Here is a 21,346-nt window from a genome sequence, read left to right as displayed (position 1 = left end):
AGGATACCTAGTTCATTTGTGCTTGGTGTTTTGGTTTCTCAGGCGGCTAGTCTTGCATGTGCTGCTTGGTGTCGGTGTTCATGTTCGAGATTACGGTCGAACTTATGTAGTTGAAATGCGGTAATCATATCACAACCCACAAGCCATTTACAGTAGTAGGTGTTTGAAATTCCTCTTCTCGTATTCAACGCTCGTCTAGCCCTCTCATGACTACAATGAATATACCTCAGCAGCCTCAAACACGGATCCAATGCCTCTGCCGTTGTTCCCACCCCGATGTGGGTATTTCGAAGTGATCATCCGGAACAGCACCTGAAGATGTGTGTACGAAGTCAGTGTTTGTCTCACATGCAGTTCGTACATCGGCAATTACGCACCTTTGCAGCGCTCCATCAGCCCCATCCACCACACTTCGAACACGGCACCCTAAGCCGCGCCTGCCCAGGTCGTTTGTATCGTAAGTTGCACCATGCCCCAATAGTGAATGTCGTAATCCTGGCAGCGCCGCGAGACCTCCGCCCACCAACCTTCAAACACCATGTCGAGATTCTCGCGTGTCCAGTCCATCGCTAGATCGAACTCGGCGTTCGTGCCCGGTCGTATCTTTCGTCGCAGCCTGAGGTGGGGGTTCGAAATCAGTGTATGTCTCGCAAGTATATCGACGGGACTTACTTCTTCTAGAGAGCATCTGCCCGCTGCATACAGATCTTGATGACGTCCAGGTGGTCCAGAGCAAGAGCTAGTATGACCCAAGAGAGCATTTTGTGGTACATGGGTCTGCTCGGGTGGTCGATGAGCTCTTTGGCTTTGTTGATGGCTGGGTAAAGCTCGCCGGCCTCGAAGAGGTCTGCGATTTCGTTGAACTCCGCTGCGAAGACGGGGTGGTAGATTTGTGCGAGACGCATAGCGATGGAGGTGGATATCGATGTTTGTTGTAATGGTGAGATGCGGAAGGTTGAGTGGATGTGGTGGGTATAGCCCGTGGCTGCCAGTGCTGTGGTGGACGAGCACAGGTTTGTTTGTAGCATGACGCAACTTTAGAGGAAAGAAGTACACGTGTGCGCCTCTACCTTCCTCCCAGAATCCTACATGACGTTAAGCCTCCGCCAAATTCCGCTTTTGTATCAATGCAGTTGGCAGTACACCTGTCTAGCGTTTTCCTTCTATGAGATTCTGGTGCCGAGCAAGAGAGGCTTCTCAGTCCGAATCAAACGGATCACGACCGTTCGTTGGCCAACAAGACAATGCCAACGACTCCGACAAGCCTGCCGAATGTGCAATAGGACGAGGAAATGGCTTTGACTTCGCAGCCAGGCTTGTTCAACCGTATCCGCAATGCGTAGGCTGCAAGGAATCCTCGGCGGTCCAGCGCGGTGTAGCAGCGTGCTAGACATCTATAAGAGTGTGTTTTGAGCGATGATGAGCTCCATGGCTTCTGTTTGATAGCTGTACGTTGCAAGTGTACGAACGATGTCCTTGGAAACGACCTTAGGTCCTTCTTGGTCGGCCGGTCTCGCTTTTTTCACAGCTCTTAAACTTCTTAACACTTCGCTCTTTCGTCAAGCGCGGGAGAATGGCAGGCATTGTTACTATCACAGATACTATCGTCATCACCGTTACTGCGCCGATGGCGTCACCTCCGTTTTTTTCACTTCCAGAACAGTTCACATCAACGACGGAATCCAGTACATTTTACGAATGTGCTCCCGATGTGCCAGAAGCACCAGACACCTCGAAGTCGGGAATAGCGGTATACATTACAGCCGCGGTAGGGACTGTGTTTGCTGTTTTAATGTTGGCGTCGTTGATGGCATATTTGAGGAGATCGAGGATGGATGGAAGGAGACTAAGACATGAGAATTAAGTGCTAGGCGCAATATACCGAAAAGGAAACTTGTCTGATCGTATATCATAATCAAACCAAGAATATTCGAGAACGCGACCACACTCACCGTACCACTGCTACATGATAGAAGCTCGTGATGGTAGAAGCTCGTGCAAAAGTACTGATTCTAAGGTTGAAGCCGGTACTGCTTGACCAAAAATGTAGTTCTCATTATTTCTTCAAATGCGAGGCATTCTCGTATGCGAAGTCACATGTCTGCCTTTGCAAGGCACCCCAGCAACCTTCCATTTATTTCGCGCATTTTCGACTAAACCGATGCTGACAAGATTACCAAGTGCTTGGATATGGACAAATGTCGCCGTCAAACATGGAGGTCGGCGCAATTATCGGCCAGAGCGGTCCAAAGAATCCTTTGGGTGTTGGCCAAGTAGATAACGAGCAGCGAGTGGCCCTCACGATCGCCAATGCAGCGTTGGGTCGTCATCTTGGGGTCTTCCAGAAGCATGGTGCTTAGCGCCAGGGTTCCCAGGTCTGATGATGGCTGCATCCGCTAAGTGAATTCTCCCCGGTAGAGCCCGGGATGGCCATTTCGTTAGTGATTCCATCGCACAACAGCAGAACTGGGTGCTCCGGTTTTGATAATGGTTATCGCTATGGGGATGTCGATCGGTCCGAAGCGTATCGGATGTGGATAGTGTTTAGTATTTTCGTTCTTGGTGTGGAGCAGCTGAGCACGCGATATGTAATGCGAATTGAACGCGGATGTCGTAAGAACGGCAATCAGCAGTAGGCCTTTGTGCGGCGATGGTGACGGCCTAGCTGTGTCGGGGAAGGGACGACACCGTCAGGCGCGTCAACTCCTGCCAGCCGAACGAGGTGCCGGCCCGTGCACGCGCCGCCTAATGCGGGGGCAAAACCGCCGCGGCTGAACAGGTCCTCACGCAGCAATCAACTCAGCTGCCTCGTGATGCGACGCTCGCAATACCGCCTCGTACAAGACGCATCTTCGTCAGGCAGATGCCTCGCCCCGAATAACAAGGCAGAATTCCTCCACGACTCGTAGCGGCAGGCAGCCGGGTGGCAGTTCGCTTTTTATCGGATCCCACAAACGTCAAATATCACCTTATCATGCTAGGAGCGAATTAAGGATAGGCAAGAAACTTGGCTCAGCATGCCATGGCCACCGCCAAGACACACAGAGCAGGGTCCGTCCCACCAGTCCAACTGCATCAAGAAGGAGATATACGCGGAGACGACAGACGCGCCAGCATGGCTCGCTGGACCGGGCGATTGGCGCTGCGCTCAAGGCGCTCTAGAAGACACAAGTCGTCAATATTGGTTGGATCTGGCGGTGCCCGTTCCACACCATTCTTTCACTGCGGTCCTCTTTGCTTGGCCGTCTTGGGTTACTTCGCCCGCCGCGACAAGCCTTCCAACGGGTAGCTCGTTATCAGCACCGTTCCGTGGGACCACTATCTCGCCCTCCCCGCAGCCTCGGTCGTATAACAACCGGTGTACCCTGCTGCTTCAGCCGCTCAAGGCTCTCCGCTGCCTCACCAGTATTTGACGTACCAGCTGTAGATACAGCTGCTTTTCCTCGATACCACCAGGTTCGAGTCGCTTCACGTTTTCGGGCTTGCTTCCCGCGATCACCGCTTACACTCACCCGTGTGCGGCTCTTCTCAACACGCGCCATAAGGTACTAGTCTACCTGACTATACTCACCACACTTCATTCAAAATGGCCATCTGGAACCGCAAGTCGAGTTCCTCGGACGGCGCAAGTCCTCACGCTTCTGATCCTGAGTATGGCACCAAGCCCGAGTACCAGCACGAGACGGGAGAGGTCGCCGCTGTCGACAGCAATGGCGTTGCCGTCCACTCCGACCACACGCATCTGCACCGTGGTCTGAAGTCGCGCCACATTACTATGATTGCCATCGGAGGAGCCATTGGAACTGGTCTCATTATCGGTACTGGTAAAGCGCTGGCACAGTCCGGGTAAGTAGCACGAATCTGGCGAATATTCATCCTCACTAACAACGACAGCCCGGGTTCAATTCTCATTGCCTACACTTCGGTCGGTCTCATCGTCTACGTCGTAATGACTGCTCTCGGCGAAATGGCCGCTTGGATTCCTCACGCTTCTGGTTTCGCCGGCTATGCTACCCGTTTCTGCGACCCTGCTCTCGGTTTTGCTCTTGGTTGGACTTATTGGTGCAAGTACATCATCACGACCCCGAACCAGCTTACTGCCACTGCTTTGATCCTTTCGGAATGGAAGTCTAGAGATGAAGTCAATCCCGGAGTCTGGATTGCAATCTTCCTAGTCGCCATTATCTGTATCAATTACTTCGGTATCAAGTTCTTCGGTGAACTTGAGTTCTGGCTTAGTTCTATCAAAGTCATCACGATTGTAAGTCTCAAGCGCTTTTCGATGCAAAACAATACTGACTACTGCAAGGTTGGTGTCATCTTCCTCTCGTTCCTCCTTGCTGTCGGTGCTGGGCCTGGTCCGGCAACTGGCTTCAAGTACTACAATGACCCCGGTGCGTTCAAGCCATTCATCGCTGGTGGCTCTGCTGGTAAATTCTACGGATTCTGGAGCTCCTTGGTCAACGCCGTCTTTGCCTATCTCGGTACTGAACTTATCGGTGTTACCGTTGGAGAAGCCCAAAACCCACGCAAGACCATCCCTCGTGCCATTAAGCTTACCTTCTACCGGATCTTGTTCTTCTACTGCTTGTCGGTCTTCTTCTTGGGCATGATCGTTCCCTACGATTCCAAGGAGTTGGCGTTCGCAAACAAGGCTACTACCGGTGCTTCCGCTTCGCCTTTCGTCGTCGCCATCAAGCTTGCGAATATTCCTATCCTCCCCACTATCGTCAACGCCTGCATCTTGCTCTTCACCTTCAGCGCTTCCAACTCGGATCTTTACATTGCCTCCCGTACGATCTACGGTCTTGCTGTCGAAGGCCATGCCCCTAAGATCTTCCTCTGGACTGATAAGCGTGGTGTGCCTGTACCTGCTTTGGCCATATCCGCTCTTTTCTGCTGCACTGCTTTCATGAACGCCGCAGATGATGCTAAGGTGGTTTTCGGTTACTTTGTCAATCTCACCACCATTTTCGGGCTGTTGTCTTGGATTTCGCTTTTGGTGTCGCACATCTGGTTTGTTCGCGCGCGTCGCGCTCAAGGCATTACCAAGGACATGATGGCGTACACTGCTCCGTTCGGTCTTACCGGATCTTACATTGCGCTGTTCTTCTGCATCCTCATCGCCTTGACGAAGAACTTCAGTGTCTTCACCAAGGATCCGAAATACGGCACTTTCGACTACAAGAACTTTGTTACTGGATACCTCGTACGTCACTCAATTCTCTGATGTGCAAATAGCATGCTAACAAACGTTTCAGGGTATTCCGGTCTACCTGATTTGCATCTTCGGTTACAAGTTTATCATGAAGTCCAAGATGGTTAAGCCCCACGAAGCCGATTTCTACAGTGGCAAGGCCGAAATCGACCGCGAAGAGGAGGAATTCCTCGCTCATGCAGCAGAGAAGAAAGCCACCGAGGGTAAGGGTGGCAGCTGGTTCTACCGTACCTTCGTTGCGTGGTTGATCTAAATTTCAACTAGCGACTATATCCGTTAGTTTGGTTTGCTAGATGCCATTGCTGTGTATGCGCCGCAGAAGGTGTTGGTGGTGACCTCACCTAACACTAAGTACGGCAAGATATTCTGAAAATAAATATTGGATTCTCAACTTCACTGCCATTCAAATTTTGGTCTCGAGCTTTCTTGCCATCCCGACCAGAATGCTGCTTCCGTCCGTGACTTGATGCTTTTACACTCCTACATGACATAACTTATCGCTAAAATGACAGAGCAGATATCAGAACGTACAACTATCCACCTTGCTAGCTACACATATCATCTAGTATCCACATTAGTGTTCTCCACGGCGGGTACACAAATGCCAAGACAAGTCACGTTACCGCTCTTGGCAGCCATCCTACACCAACACTCACAACGCATGACAACAACGTCGCATTAACCTCACAATTAAGCTTAAACGCCAGCGCGGATCACAAATCCTTATCAGAAGCCAAATGATCAAGCAAAGCACATTGTCTTGGACTGTTGCCGTGCTTGCCGTCTGCGAGCTTCCTGGATGGGTGGGTCGATCGGGTATACGGCAACCGCGAGCTTGGGGTGCGGGAGACCCTGGTTTGGGTGAGATGCGTGTTGACACCGCGCCTTTCCATCGCAGCGTTCTACTGCTAACATCGACATACATGCCGCTCGCAGTCGCCATGGGTGCCAGTGAGGTCCTTCTGGGTCACCTGCGTGTATGCGCAACATTGCGACATGCGCGACACCAACTCCGTCGCTTCCACTGCCCTAGAGTGGTAACCCACGACCAGGCAAACGGTGCGCAGACCGCCTGCACGGAGGCCCTCTCAAGCCCTTTCTGAGGCCAACGTCGCCTGCTGCACTGCATATCCTGCCTGCCGACGGAGCCGACCGGGCAGCCTTACGACGCAGGCGTCCACGATCTTGGGAGATTCGTCACGACGAAACTACCGCCCTCTACGCGCGCTTCGTGACATCGGTCGAGAGGACAGTGGCTATGGTGATATTTTAGACTGCTATCCTCTCTTCTATTGGCCAAGACAATGTCGAGTCAATTGGCGATATGAAGCGCTGCGTTGCTAATGACGTGTGTAGTATCGCGAAGGGCACGCTTTCCATGCGTCCGCGGCAGACTTCGACAACCGACTAGGATCATACTGCCAGATCTGGACCTCGAGGAAGCAATCTTCCAATATATTGATGCATCTAGTGCTCGCTTATCGCCAATGGCGCGATGTTGCTGCATACTCCCATCGTAACGACGCCCGACATAGCTGCTTTGCAAGGTGGGGACGGGAAGGATTCGAAATGCCAACATTGCCAGGTTGCAGCACCATGCTCCGCCGTACGACGATCTTCATCCATAGGGCTGGCCGCTCTTTCTCTCCCTACCTTTCGCCTAATACGGTAGCGTCACCTGAACCTCACGATGCCCGTTCGTTGGAGTACCACAATGACTCTTCGGCATCGGACGTCCCTTCGTGGGCTTAGACAATAGCACTACGGCATGCGCAGTGAAGCGGTCTTTCTCACGATGTAGGTATTGGGGACACATCCCTGATGCGCCGAAAACTAGTAGGGGGAACTGGGTGGAGACTGAAGGGCCCCTCTGGTCTAGTACACGCCCCTTGGAACTCGCGGTCAAGAGCATCACAGGTAATGTACGAGGCAAATGGCTTTTGTCAAGTCGTTTACAGCTTCACATTCTTCGATACACATGTATAAATGCCGTCGACACGACTCCTCAGTATAGATCATCTCATCAATCACAGCAATAACATCTCTATCATCAAATACATCTATTTATCACAATCTACCAGAAGCAAAGAACAAAAGAATTCAACCTCACAGCTATTCCATTCATTGTTCTGTTCGAACTTAGCCACGTCTCCAAGCATCGAGAAACCATTTCGCAAGCCTATCGAAAGTCCAGCATCTCCAAGATCGTTGCGCATCATTACAAGGCCAAACGCAAGACTCAAAAGCCTCGATCGGTATTATAGCGATGTCTTTCAACATCCCAAACACTTCGCGAGTCATGTCGGTAGGACAGGAAACTTTAAGCGGAGTGCCAGACGATCGCAACACTCGAAGCGACTATGACGGACACGCGCGCTGTGCCGGAAACCTCTCGGCAGTACTGAAGCACGCTCATATTGACTCCGATGAGGAGTCTCATTACACACCCTTGACGACATCACCCTACCCAAGCTCCATCTCCACTGGTCATGGCGATCACTCAGTGTCCCCCATCGCGACCCCTACTAGACTTGGCGATATTCACGGAGGTTACAACTTCGCTCCCGACCACTCTGATGATGTATGGGACTGCCCCAACCCTTACGGTGGGTGTGAGGGCACCCAAAATGCTGGTTGGCACACCCACTGCCCGCTTTGTGGGGCAGCAAAACCATCCTAGGTCCGAGCTGGGTATGATGGCTACCATGTCTTTTCTATTTCTCTCTGCTCCGGCCTCTCACATCTCTATGCTTCCCTTTCAGGCTGTTGTTCTATCGGTTTGTCTAGATTATGGCGTACAGGTGTTCTGGTTGCTCTTTGATCTCTGGTCATCTCCTTCCTCTCTCACTTCCGCTGCTCACTCTCTCTTTCTTTTGTAAACACGTCATCACTAGTCACCTTTTCGAGTTACTTATCTTCCCCACTGTCGTTACCGGTATCTCTACGTTACACCACATGTCCTCACTTTGTTCAATGTCCGATCCTTGCTCTTGACGTATGGTGTTGGTGGCTGGCAGCTTTGACTTCCTCACAGCAACAATGGATCGTCGAATTGATCCTTCCCTTAGACTCATGATAGCTTCGCATGCCTACATTTCTGCGTTTGTATGACTTCTTGTTCGAAGTAGCAGATATCTTTACAGCGATTTATTGCTACAATCATCGTTCTCCTCATCTCATCACTTCTTCTCTACTTTTCAAATGACACATACCTCCCATTCTACAGTCACGTCACAGTCACGGTGGATAGTCAGAACTACTGTCATGATGAACAGTCACCAACATTGCGAGACTCAGACTACGACCAGTCATTACATGTATCAAGATGCGCATTATGTCTCCTTACATTGTACCCATTGTTCACAAGCCTTCCATTGTTCTATACCATCCATCGATCTACAGATCAAGACTACCACCTCTATCAACGCCATCGAGTTGTCACGTCTGCATTCACTGGACTATGGCGACACCTCAACAACGCGACATCGTTCCACTTCATATGTGGGTTTGTTGTGAGGATGGCATAGAGAACCTCGTTGATTATCCGCAATGTCCGTTCCCGTGTGAACATAAGAGATGCAGTGGATGTCTCAAACCCGGCGAATCATATGCTGGCTTTATACCCAAGCGCCGCTGATCAAATCGAATTTCAAGCCAATGCCCAGAACTTCGATTGAAGGACTACTTCCTATCAAAGCATGGACAAGACTTTGGTTTACATGGAATCCACTCCCGATCAGTATCTCTTGAAGAGAGACATCGACCACATTCTCTAACCGTACACGAACAATGCGACCTACAAACGACTTTCATACTGCTACCGCTGGCTTCAGCTAGGGTGTGTATATTTGAAGGGGTCATATTCAGCTACCATGCATCATCAACATCATGTACCACATCCTGTATTGTCTTTCATCGGCTGAATTTCTACCACTGTTTAACATTCTGTCAAGGACGACATGTTTGATTCTGTACGAACTCTGGGAGGCGGTATCTTATTACTCGCTTCATTGTCTTTCTTTTAGTATGCCTGTATAATACCCTGTACCACTTTTCTTCACTGAGTCTTTACTTTTGGCTCTCATAATGGAAGATGCACCCCCCATGAACTGCAAGTCTTCATATCGTGTGATTCTTTTCCCTGAATGCCATAAAAGGTTGTACATTCCAGATTCTAGTACCGCATCAAACATGAGAGTTCGCGCGAGGAGACATGCGGACCTACTAACAAAGTCAATAAGCGGAACCCATTCCGCCTCCCCTCGGCACCTACCCAATCCAGCAACCCGCCAACCTCACCTTCCACCCACCTAACCCCCAACAAAGCAAAAACTACCGTCCATCCCCTCCGCGTCTACCCCAGCTTTCCCCAGATCCACCTGCCTCCACAGCAAAACTCTTCTCTCTCGCACAAGACTGGACGGCAAAAGTCTTGACGCACGTCGAAGGCTTCCGTCACACATGCTGAATGGTGCGGGAGGCAGACAAGAGGGGTGGGCAGGGGCTGGGCGTGCGTCAATGGCGGACTTTTATCAATGACCGAGTAAGAGCGTGTCATGACGGGGTGTGTACCCGCGGAGCAAACTTTGGTTAACGGGTGAACGGTCGCTGGATAGTCACGGTAATCATTGATCGGGCGCCCCATGGGGGTGGAGACGATGGTTATTCGGCTGGACAGGCATGCAGTGGGCGCGCTCGCGCGACGGCGGGGATCAGCGTCTCGTGGCTTTTGTGATGTGGTATGGGATGGTCCCCGGACTTTCATGTTGCGAGTGACGGAGCTCTTACTTATCTGACATCTGTGGTCGTTTATTGCGCGGTGTTGCTTGCATCTCTCTTCTTCCCCGCAAGCCTATCCGCCCCGTCTTCAATACTGGTGTCTGAACCTCCATCACCATGGACGAGAAGCCTGCCATTCACCGGCTGTCCCACGCCAGCGATTCCCCAGACAGCACATCTATACACGCCGCACGCAAAGCCTCGATCACATCATTTGGCCATGGGAGAACAAAGGCAGAGGAGCGGGCGCGCATCGATGCGCTGGCTACAAGTCCAGGCGTCACAATGGCATCTTTCGCGCATCTCGACGAGAAGAAGATTTTACGGAAGATGGACTTGCGCCTCATCCCCATGTTGGCATTGCTTTACTTACTGAGTTTCCTCGACCGAGGAAACATCGGTAACGCGAAGATCGAAGGGTTGACGGAAGATCTCAACATGACGGGTGCGCAGTACAATTGGTAGGTTCTTCACAACCCTTTCACACTTATGTGATAGTCTAACGGTAGAATAGGTGTCTAACAGTCTTCTTCTTCACCTACGCCTTCTTCGAAGTGCCTTCCAACCTTCTTTTGAAGAAGCTTCGGCCATCGATCTGGCTCCCAACAATCATGGTAGCATGGGGCATCGTCATGACGCTCATGGGCATAGTGCAGAGTTACGAGGGATTGTTGATTGCAAGAATCTTCTTGGGTGTTACGGAAGCTGGGTACGTGTTTGCCAAATCCCTATCTTCTTACTGAGAGGGGATACCCTACGACCATTCGAGCGCGTCAGGCTAACGAACCATCCAAATAGTCTCTTCCCAGGGGTAGCATACTACATCACAATGTGGTACGCGCGCCACGAAGCGCAGTTCCGCCAAGCCCTCTTCTTCTCCGCTGCCTCCGTTGCAGGCGCCTTTTCAGGTCTCCTCGCCTTCGGCATCGCACACATGGACGGTGTAGGAAATCTCGCGGGTTGGCGCTGGATCTTCATCCTAGAAGGGATCTTAACCGTCATCGTGGCAGTCATTGCATACTTCACACTCTACGACTTCCCGGAAACCGCTACTTTCCTCACCGAGGAAGAACGTGCTTTTGTTGTATACCGCTTGAAGTATCAGAACTACAAGGAAGAGGCGGATGGTGGTGTTAGAGTTGCGCAGGATGATAGCTTCCAGTGGAAGTTTGTCAAAGCGGCCTTCCTCGATTGGCAGATTTGGACGAATATCTTGGTGTATTGGGGTATGTGTCATCTCCTAATTCTTTTGCTGTTGTGCCGAGCTAACAAAGACAGGCATTGTATGTCCGCTATACGGCATATCCCTCTTCCTCCCATCCATCATCCGCGCACTCGGATATTCCTCTTCCACGGCCCAACTCCTCACCGTACCCATCTATATCACCGCCTCCGTCTTGGCTGTTGTTGTCGCGTGGTTCAGCGATAGAGTTGGCAAGCGGTATCCTTTCATCCTGGTGTGCCTGTGCATCATGGCTGTCGGCTTTATCATGTGTATCGCGGGTGGCAGCGTGCCGGGGCTCGTCTACGCGGGTGTCTTCATCGCGGCGTGTGCGCTGTATCCAGCGTTTCCTGGAAACATCACATGGCTCAGCAATAATCTTGCTGGAAGTACGAAGAGAGCTACCGGGCAAGCTATCCAGATCGCCGTGGGTAATTTGGCGGGTGGTAAGTTGTCCATTCCTCATCTGCCACATTCCTTGTTTCTGACATTCTCTAGCCATGGCCTCCAACTTCTATCGCGCAGAAGACGCGCCGCGTTATCTTCTCGGCCATGCCCTCGAACTCGGTTTCATCGTAGCGGGTATCATAGCGTTGCTGTTCTTGGTGTTCAACTACAAGCGCATCAACGCGAAGAGGGAGCGACAGGTAGCCGAGGGCGCGCATAACGGGTATACTCCCGAGGAGCTGGGCGCGCTTGGGGATCGGGCGATCACGTTCAAGTATTTCCTGTAGTCTGGGTCGTTAGTCTCGTACTTCAGACAGATAGAATGTGTAACGACGTACCCGTTCGCCTGCGACTGCAGATATCCAAATCGAGGACAATCGCATTTGACCATAGATTCCTTCCTTGGTTACTCGCGCATCGCTCGTGTGCTCAATAGTCCTGTATGCCCGTCTCACCCGTCAACACCTTCTCCTTCCCCTCCCCGTCCGAATCGAAATCGCTTTCCATGCTCTCGAAATACGCGTCTTCCAAGTCGCGTTCCGCTTCAGGGTCATCGTACTTGGCATTCTTGTCGACCAACTTGTCATACTCAAAATCATCATCTCCACCTCTCAGGAAGCGTTGTGTCATCTCGTCGATCCACCACGCTCTCCCTTCTTCCTTCGTCATGGGCACATCGTCTTTTTCCTCCTCCATTATCTGACCCTGAGGCCCGCGGTTATATGTGAAGAGCGAATTCGGGTCGGGTTGCGACAGCGCGTCTTTCTTCGCTTCGGCGCGCCACAGATCGGTAGCCATCTGGCCCGAGAAGCCCTTCTTGCGGCCTTCGGCTTCGCGCTCGGATGCAGTTTGGAAGCGGCGTATGAGACGGTCGTAGAGGAGTGGATCAGCGAGCTCGAGGGACGAGTCGGAGAAGTATTCGGGATGCACTTCGAGGTAGCGCTTGCGCCGGTTCTTAGCCTGGAGTCGTTGTGCGCGTTCATCTTGGTTCTGGCGGAGTTGGTCGCGGAGTAGAGATTCGTCTATCTCATCGTCCATTTCCACGTCTTCGGTTGTAGGGGCTGATGCGTCGCCGTTGCCATGGCCATTGGGGGTCGCGGGGTCCTTGGCTGCATCCGGCGCGTTGGCTGGTCGTAGGGCGAGACCTGGCGCCATCCTGGGTGATCCGGTCAGGTATGGCATGCTAAGAGGATTCAGACTCCAGAAATCCTCTCACTGCAGTCGCTGTGGTAGAAGTGATGGTCAATCGCTATGCTTGGTAATGACGCCACACGCCGTGCTGGGCGCCACACTCTAGTGCGAAACGCGCCCAGTCGAAACGAACTCCACCTTAATGATCGCCCGTTTCACCCGTGCATCATCCCATTCAGCCAGGAACAGCTGGCCTTCTTGGTTTTTAATTTCAACGTCTCTTCCTTTCCTTTTCCTGCCTTATACCCTTCTTTTGCACTTTGCTTGCTGCTCTCTATCGTTGTTCGCGGGCCGACTACACTATCGCGGATATACGGTCCGTATAGAGTGCTTGAAGAACTTGGGATTCCTTGGACCGTTTACGCGATATCTGGTCTTTTCAACGCTTCGCATATCTCGCCATCTTCTTTTCGCGCGAGAGGTATCACAGCAACTTGAGCAAGAACATTTCGATTTGGGTTGATAGAAAGAGATAGAACGGGAATTCTACATCATGTCGCCGAAACAGAAGACACCGAAGAAGCCAAAGGCAGCGAAAGACGCGGAAACCCAGGCGCAAAATGCCCCAGCATCGACTATTCTTCTGAACGTTGGTAGAGCAGCAGCACTCCTGCTTGTCGCAGGTTTTGCATCTCCAGTCTCACAACTGAACCTGTCTCCTATCTATGGATCGATCCCAGCATCGCTGCACCATCAACGGACCATGACTATCACCGCTGTTGCAGCACTCTTAACGCGACGGGCATTGAAGAGCTACGTATCTGCGAATTTGGCACAGTACATCGCTGTAGTCGCGTACTGGACGCCCGTCATCCAGTTCCTACTATTTCCATACAGCGGAAAGATTGGGGTAGAATACGGACCTCTGCTTATCGAGTCTCTTACCTACTTCCCTTTGCTGTTTTTGTCAGTTTTTGCTGCCGCCGATCTACTGGAATGCATCGACATTACCGGAATAAACCCTTCGCCATTGAAGGAAATCGCTATCCCCACTGCATCCTACTTCACCGTATCGACCGTAGCCAAGATTAGCAGCGCTCTTATCCCCGGCTTCATCGGTACATCCGTCTACTTCACGCGCGTGGGTATGCAGATGCTGCTTGCTTCGGCATCTGCATTCTTCAGCCCATCACGTGTCATCCTCCTCGCGTTTCCGGCAATCCTACACACGCTCTGGACGAACCCTCATCATCCCTCGACCCACGGTCTTCAATTGGCAAACTCCACCTTGCAGGCCACGCAAAACTACACGCTCCTCGCCCGTCACGAGTCCGTCACGGGATATGTATCTGTGATCGAGAACCACGCCGACAATGCCTTCCGTCTTCTTCGATGCGACCACTCCCTCCTTGGAGGCGAGTGGCTCGTGACACCCCAAGCCTATGCTAAAGGCCAACGCCAACGCGAGTCCATCTTCGCCGTCTTTGTACTCCTCGAAGCCGTCCGCCTCATGGAACCCCCAGTCGACACCCTGCCAGTCGTAGACGACAGCGAGAAATCCGCCTTAGTGATCGGTCTCGGTATTGGCACAGCACCAAACGCCATGATCGCGCACGGTATTAACACGACAATTGTCGAACTCGATCCCGTAGTCCACTACTACGCAACGAAGTACTTCGCGCTAGACCCCAACCACACAGCCGTCATCGACGACGCGACCGCCTACGTAGCACAAAAGTCCGTCTCAGCACCCGGCAGCTTCGACTACATCATCCACGACGTCTTCACTGGCGGCGCAGAACCCGTATACCTCTTCACGACAGAATTCATGCAAGGCCTCTACGACCTGTTGAAGCCAGAAGGTTTCGTCGCAATCAATTACGCCGGAGACCTTACCCTGGGTTCAACGAGACTAGTGCTGAACACCATCCACGCCATCTTCCCCGCCTGTCGCCTCTTCCGCGACTCTCCGCCTCAGACAGAACACAAGGAAGGTGAAGCTGATTTCATCAACATGGTCATTTTCTGCGTCAAGAACGACCATGGTTTGGGTAAAGCGGCTGTCAACTTCCGCGATACGGTTCAGAAGGACTATCTGGGTAGTATTGCGAGGAGGAACTTCTTGCAGCCGCAAGAAAAGTTGGAAGTCAACTACGATTTTGTGAGCAAGGAGAATGGAGGCAGGGTCATGGGAAATGCGGATGTGGGTGAGTTGGAGAAGTTTCACGAGGATGGTGCGGTTAGCCATTGGAGGATTATGAGGACGGTTTTGCCGGATGGTGTATGGGAGATGTGGTGAGCGACTTATCGCACTGTGGCTGTGGTGGTAGCAAGTAGGCGCAGGTCTTGTAAGGGAAGAGAAAACGCGATGTATAGAATGGGATAGATTTCGCGAAGTCAATTGGTTTACGACTATCCATAATCCAGAACGGTGTCCAGGGAGATCAAGTAATCCGCACATACCAATCCCCTAACAAGCCCAACCTAGTTCCCCATACCGAACATTATAATCTATATCTACAAAACACCCATGCAACACCCCTCCCCTTCTCCTCCAATGCACGCTCACCCGGCACTCCCCTCCGTCGCCAATGAACCCTTCACCCACCCCCACGCCGCCCACACACCACACGTCTCAGCCCCTCCCCTCAGACATGTCACAGGCTAAGCATTCGCCTTGCGTCGTCTTGTGCGTGATAAGCCATGCTAAGCATAAGTCTTAATGCATGAGAACAGGCAAAAACAGAAAAGAGCACCTCCTGCGATGCAGCATGAGTCATCACACCGCGTTTTTGGTGAGGGTGATGAGACAGGGGTGGGTGTGCATTGCAGCATGTGGGGAAGTGTGGAGGTGGATATCGGTGGAAGGTCATGGGGAGGGGAAGGGTTTTGAGAAGGGGGTTTGTATGGTGGTTGGGTAGGGAATTGAGGAGTGAAGGGAGGGATGGAGTGCGTGAGGGAGAATTTCGTTTATTGATGTGGTTGGAAGGTTTGCGTTTTGATGTGTTATCTTGTGTATGGGCGATTAAGCCTGATGGATGAGATATTTACCTTTCAGACATTTGAGAATACTAATTAAGCTTGACTACAAATGTGATGCGAAGGGAATGCCTTACGTTTAGTCGACAATCCTATGTAAGAGGGTGCGGAAAGTAGGCAAGAACAAAACGCGACATGCTTGTTTCCAATTCCCTTGCAGCCACGCTCCGCATTTCAGCCTCGTCAAAATCGTCAAAGACAAATCATCTGCTCCACCGCTCCCACACTCGTTACTCAGCTCATAGTCGTGTGACAACATCAAGCTGAGCTGCGCAAAACAACACACCTACAGCAAGGCGTTACCCCGCTATTCCTACAAGAGCTCAAAAGCCGAAGTATCCTAACCAGCATGAGACATGTCTATCGTCGACTCATTAGTCGAACCAACATGCTGACGATGACACGACAGTATCTCGGTACCACTCCATCAGCGGCTTAAAAGACACTCGGCGGTTGTTTGACAGGGTGCTGTGCGATGACTTCACACATGCCCCGCATTCGAGAAGCATGTGTGGAAACTGCCCAGCGCCGACCGCTAGTACGCTGCGCCAATGCTTTGTCTGATTCAAGCTCGATCGTATGTTGTGGGCGTATCATACTCCCCACGTGTTTGTTGAGATGGTTGCTTCGCGCTTTGTTGGAGTTCGTGTTGGACTGGTTTGCGCCACGATTTGATCCTTCTCTCCATGCTTCTGATGACCTGCAGCATCGCGCATGCGCAACATAGCGGGCGCAGTACCCGGAATCTTCCATACTACCCTCCAGTTCGCAAACGCAGAACCAGCTCATTTTCGCGCGCTTACATTCCTTCATCGCCAAGCCTGTAGACCTCTGTCCCTAGCGGACCAAGTATCTCGGCGCCACGTCGGACAAGCGGGTCATTACAAACTTGCTTGCTGCCGTCGGCATGCATCGTAAGAGCGGGATTCGATAACCCATATCAGCGAAGTCGAAAATGACGAAATTCTGGAGATACGTCAGACAGATACAGTTTTCCGATAACAGCGGAAGATCAGCGTAAGCTATTCGCTAGCTCGCGAGTTGCGCAATCATAATTCCTCCGAGACCAAGTGGAGCTGCTGCTTGGTGATCTCCGCGCGTCAAGGCAATTGCCGCGTTTGTACTTTCTGCAGGGCTGCCAATCGCATGGGACGCGCATACACGTGTGTTGGACAGGGAAAGTAGCGAGAGACAGAAAGGGAAGGTGGGACGAGACAAGACGTCGATGTGGTATATGTGTCGTTTGAAGTGGCATTCGCAGAATGCTGATGGGACAAATGTGCTAGTAAAACAAAATACAATAATGCCTCCAGATTGGGAACGGGACAAAAACCTCCTTTTGACCCGCTATGCTCGACCTTCAAGCGCCGTAATGCAGTGGTCGTGAAAACAATGGTCGTCAAAATATACAGTCGTGATTATCGTTCGCCCATATCGAACCTATGTGTGAATGCCTTCCCAACCTTGTTCTCCGGCTTGGGCGGAATGTGATGATGCAAAAACTTCTTTGGGGCGGCAGTCCTAGCACTCGAGGACTTGGAAGCGTCGAACATGATTTTGGGGTCGTCGTACGTCTCTGGACAGCAGCAGCCAATGTTCTTGATGCAGCTTGTTTTTAGAACCTCGCCGATGGTTATGCGTTTCGAGGGTATAGGATGAAGCATCTTTAGCATGAGGCGTTTGATGGACGGGGGCTCGATGAGACTGAACAGCTTGCCACACTTAGGGTGGCCATCGACACCATCAAAGATGTCACCGTCGGGATGGCGTTCCAGCCAAGAATCCCAACCCTTCTTAAACCTGGCGTAGTACTCGAATTCGGGCTTCGCAGCTTGCCACGGGCAGCCGCCAAAGGTCATAGTTAGGTAGACGATGGCGGTGGACCAGATATCCAGCGGACGTGGGTCGTAGCTGTGATCCTTTGCAAGAACTTCCGGAGCGATGTAGGGAAGACTGCCGCAAATTCCAGGCTCGGATAACCGAATCTCGCCCATGTTCTTTCCACACTCGCCGCCAGACGCGCGAAGTCCAGGATGCTCGCCAGTGAACACTTCCGCTACGCCAAAGTCCGAGATCTTGAGATGACCGTCTTTGCTGAGGAGCAAGTTCTCCAGCTTGATGTCTCGATGAGCGATGCCATGGCTATGCAAGTAGCTCACGCCGCGCAGTAATTGTTTGAAGAAGCACAACCGATCATCCCGACTGTAAAACCCTTCCGCGCCGCCAGCGAACAACTTCCGTTCTACTAACGAATAGATCTCTCCATATGTACAAAACTCCATGACGTGGTTCCAGCGGCCGCGGTTCGTACACAACCGTACTGTTTCGACAATGTTCGGATGATGCAGGCTCTTCGCAATGCTGTACTCGGACTTGATCTTCAGTACGTAGTCCTCCTCAGTCTCGTCCTTGTCGCGTTCTCTAAATTCTTTGACAGCTACCAGGTCTTCTTCTCGTGTGATGCCTCCTCTTCGCGCCATGATCCGGACTTCAGATGTTGCGCCTTTACCTAGAATCTTTCCTCTCTTACCAGGCATCAAACTCGAACTCTTGAACTCCTTATCTAGCTCACACCAGTCGATGATGAAGTCGTCCGGTAGGTTCACACTAAGTCGCCGTGCCTTCATACCCACACCTTGGACAGCTGGCTTGGAAAAGGTAGCCAACATGCCAGCGGTAGGCTTCTCTGCACTCTCGTTGATGCGTGGGACCTGCTCTGTGCTTGCGGACCGTCGGCGTGAAAAGCCGACTTTCTTAGTAGAGCTAACGTTTCCACTACCCGCCCAGGTGATACCAGGCCGCGGTCGGCTCATGCTTGCCAGGCCCGTGGAAGAAGCGGGTTTGGTGCCAATTCCTGGTCGTCTGTCCGTCGATAGCCTGCTCATAGGCGATCCAGACAGGGGTGGAGAGTTTGCGCGGGAGGATTTGTCAGAGCGTCGCGTCAGGGAGAAGGAGCTCAGTCTTCTGCTTTGCTTGGGGATGTCGACTGCCGGAGTTGCTACCTCAGCGGGCCCATCTACACCAGTCTTGACAATATATGTGTTGGTCTCGGCCTTTGCTTTGGGCGATCTGTTCGGCGTCGAGATGTTGGAAGTGTCGGACTGATTGGTTCCATCTTTGCTCGAATGTCCTCTGTGCAGTTTGCCGCGGATCAGCGAGCCCACGCGCTTTCCCAGACCGCGCTTCTCCGGTGGTGACTGGCGCTCGGCCTGCTGAGGCGGCTGGACATCTTGTTGGCTCTCGATATCTTGCGGCGCCTCTTGCAGCGGTGACTTGTTGGGCATATCGCTCGTGACAGGGCGTGGGGTTGCGAATACGTCGTCTACGGAGTCATCGTCACGGAAAGGATGTGAAAAGGGCGTGCCCTCGCTGGTATGGCTGGTGGGTGTAAGAGGCTCGGCGGGCTCGCTTGCGGTGCCAGTACTCTCATCCTCCTCTTCAATAGCAAAGCGGTGGTCGAGCGGGCGTGAATCGCGGTGCCGAAGTCGGTCGGAGAGGGTTCGCTCATCGAAGGAAATTGACAGTTGCCGTGGTTGTTCAGCGACCATCGGCATGGTGATGGGGCGCTGCTGTGCTCCGATTGGCTGGCAAACGACCGAGCGCTGGTGAGGGTGAAAGTTGCCAATACGCGAATACGGCGAGGTGCTGGGGCTTGTCGCTACGGACGCTGGAGGGGGCTCGGACAGTTATACGAGCCTTCAAGCGTACTGCACGAGTGCAGGTGTAGGGTGGGCAGCAGGAGCGGGGTGTGGTAGAAGTGTTGCAATTGTGACAGAGCCATATACACAACGTAGGAAGGGTGACTGGGGAAGAAAAGTTAAGTTGCGTCGGAATGGCACCGACGACACGCGAGTGAGGTTTGCAGCGGCCGAGGGGTGGATGGCGAGGGTCCAGATGCAGGCGGGCAGCGGCAGGGAGATGACGTCCCTATCTATCCGCCTTGCTCTCGTGACGTTGGAATATCAATCAGTCCAACTGCACGCAAAGGCGGCAATCGTCCCAGAATGTAGGAGAAGCGGCGCCCGGGGCCTTGCGCGATGATATGTGGGCTCCAGAAGTCGCAGAGAGACTAAACTCTCTTGATTTGACGCCAAAACACCCCCGGCCCAGTCCCCCTGCGCGACCCCCACAGCGCCAAAGGCCACCTGCAGCCCGGATGCACGTCTTGCGAAGGCCGCCCAGTAACTCTCGTCCACCGTGCACTCTCCCCCAGGACCCGGACCTTGCGCCCACACAGCAGCGCCGTGTGATGGATGATGTGCGTCGATGATCGATGTCTGCAAAGCTTGACCGCCCGGCTTGTCCGCTTACGGCCTTCCCTTTCATCTCCACCATGGCCAAACGAGCCTCTCCTCTAGCACCAACCCGCCCTTCCGCCAGGATGCACACTTGCCTTTACTAACAGAACCATTGGACACCCATCCACTGGCGGCGGCCAGCCTGGATTCAGCAGCGCATCCTCGCACCCTCCGCCATGCACACGACGGCCCTGGAGAGACGAGGGCATCATGCTGGCCTTGTCTCCCTTGTCTGGCCTGTCTGGAGGGAAAATGCCGCAGCTGCCTTTGGATGTGGTCTGAGCTGCTGCAGTCATCAATGTGCTTCCAGGACAGCATGCCGTCGTCCGTACGCCGTGAGCGCCCCTACGTCCTGCGTCCGCCGAACCGATATTCGCTCCTGTTGCAGATGTGCTGCTCGTGCAGCTCTCGACGTCAACTGACGACAGTCCAGCGTGGTGCTGCCCTTCGATCCCAGCTCAGGGCGCTGTCAATCCAAAGCTTAGGCGGCCCTTTGCCGCCGAACGCGACAGGCGAACATCGTGGGGGTCACCAGCCGCTGCAACGCCATTTCCCCGCCATCGCTATTGCCTGTTGGAACGCCAGCTGAACCACGCCTCTCTGCTTCCCGGCACAAGCTGTATAGTACGACACCAAGGTCTCGAGGTTGCTTAATTACGTGCATAACTTGTTCCCTCGTCGCTGAGCCCATCGGCCCCAGTACTGTCCAGACTGAATGCGGGGTTCGTATCACCTCATGCAATCTGCAAGCATCTGCAGTGCTCTGGACAGGGACTCGTGCTGAGACGGCTCCCGATCGCGACCATGTGCACCCTGATCGCGTTGCACACATGCGTCTACCGCACTCCAAACGTTCGGCGACCCAGCTTGGTTTTGCTTTGCAAAAGATTCGCGTCAACGACCGCCATTGGACGAGTTGGCCTGCTCCTCCCACGCAGCGGGCTCTCTTCGCCTCATTCACTTGCACAGCTGACAGATGCAACCTGGCCAGTACATACGTGCTCTGACGTCGTCGCGCAACTCTGGCGGTGAGTCCCGCTGAGACTTGGAGTCAAGCGACTGGTTTCCTATCCCGTTATGTCCCCACTGTCACCCACTTGCACCTGCAGTAGTCGTTGTTTCTTCTTCCGACCGCAGAGCGTTCAACACGTCTTGCAGCGGAATGCGTTATTTCTCCATGTACGTGCGGCTCGTGCTTTTTGTGGGGTAGGC

The 21,346-nt window shown here is 52.8% G+C and overlaps 6 protein-coding genes across 6 annotated transcripts; 3 read left to right on the top strand and 3 right to left on the bottom strand.

Annotated features, from left to right (window-relative positions):
- Positions 1-426: 426 nt before the first annotated feature.
- On the bottom strand, positions 427-905 carry J4E85_000212 (uncharacterized protein; the record flags this gene model as incomplete). The annotated part of the gene is made up of 2 exons (XM_051464505.1): positions 427-437; positions 704-905. The coding sequence occupies 2 exons, from the start codon at positions 903-905 to the stop codon at positions 427-429; spliced, it is 213 nt and encodes a 70-aa protein (XP_051331026.1).
- Positions 906-3,586: 2,681 nt separating this feature from the next.
- On the top strand, positions 3,587-5,471 carry J4E85_000211 (uncharacterized protein; the record flags this gene model as incomplete). The annotated part of the gene is made up of 4 exons (XM_051464504.1): positions 3,587-3,846; positions 3,895-4,261; positions 4,310-5,209; positions 5,262-5,471. The coding sequence occupies 4 exons, from the start codon at positions 3,587-3,589 to the stop codon at positions 5,469-5,471; spliced, it is 1,737 nt and encodes a 578-aa protein (XP_051331025.1).
- A 4,643-nt stretch (positions 5,472-10,114) lies between these two features.
- Positions 10,115-11,953, top strand: J4E85_000210 (uncharacterized protein; the record flags this gene model as incomplete). Its single annotated transcript, XM_051464503.1, has 5 exons — positions 10,115-10,458; positions 10,512-10,706; positions 10,796-11,223; positions 11,276-11,665; positions 11,718-11,953. 5 exons carry the CDS (start codon positions 10,115-10,117, stop codon positions 11,951-11,953), a joined length of 1,593 nt encoding a protein of 530 aa, XP_051331024.1.
- Positions 11,954-12,095: 142 nt separating this feature from the next.
- On the bottom strand, positions 12,096-12,821 carry J4E85_000209 (uncharacterized protein; the record flags this gene model as incomplete). The annotated part of the gene is made up of 1 exon (XM_051464502.1): positions 12,096-12,821. The coding sequence occupies one exon, from the start codon at positions 12,819-12,821 to the stop codon at positions 12,096-12,098; it is 726 nt and encodes a 241-aa protein (XP_051331023.1).
- A 529-nt stretch (positions 12,822-13,350) lies between these two features.
- Positions 13,351-15,096, top strand: J4E85_000208 (uncharacterized protein; the record flags this gene model as incomplete). The annotated part of the gene is made up of 1 exon (XM_051464501.1): positions 13,351-15,096. The coding sequence occupies one exon, from the start codon at positions 13,351-13,353 to the stop codon at positions 15,094-15,096; it is 1,746 nt and encodes a 581-aa protein (XP_051331022.1).
- A 2,158-nt stretch (positions 15,097-17,254) lies between these two features.
- J4E85_000207 (uncharacterized protein) lies at positions 17,255-19,390 on the bottom strand (the record flags this gene model as incomplete). The annotated part of the gene is made up of 1 exon (XM_051464500.1): positions 17,255-19,390. One exon carries the CDS (start codon positions 19,388-19,390, stop codon positions 17,255-17,257), a length of 2,136 nt encoding a protein of 711 aa, XP_051331021.1.
- Positions 19,391-21,346: the final 1,956 nt, after the last annotated feature.

The sequence above is a fragment of the Alternaria conjuncta genome (assembly GCF_024043145.1).
Source record: "Alternaria conjuncta strain BMP 0040 chromosome Unknown scaffold_1, whole genome shotgun sequence".
NCBI lineage: Eukaryota > Fungi > Ascomycota > Dothideomycetes > Pleosporales > Pleosporaceae > Alternaria > Alternaria conjuncta.
This window is presented reverse-complemented; position numbering and strand designations above follow the sequence as displayed.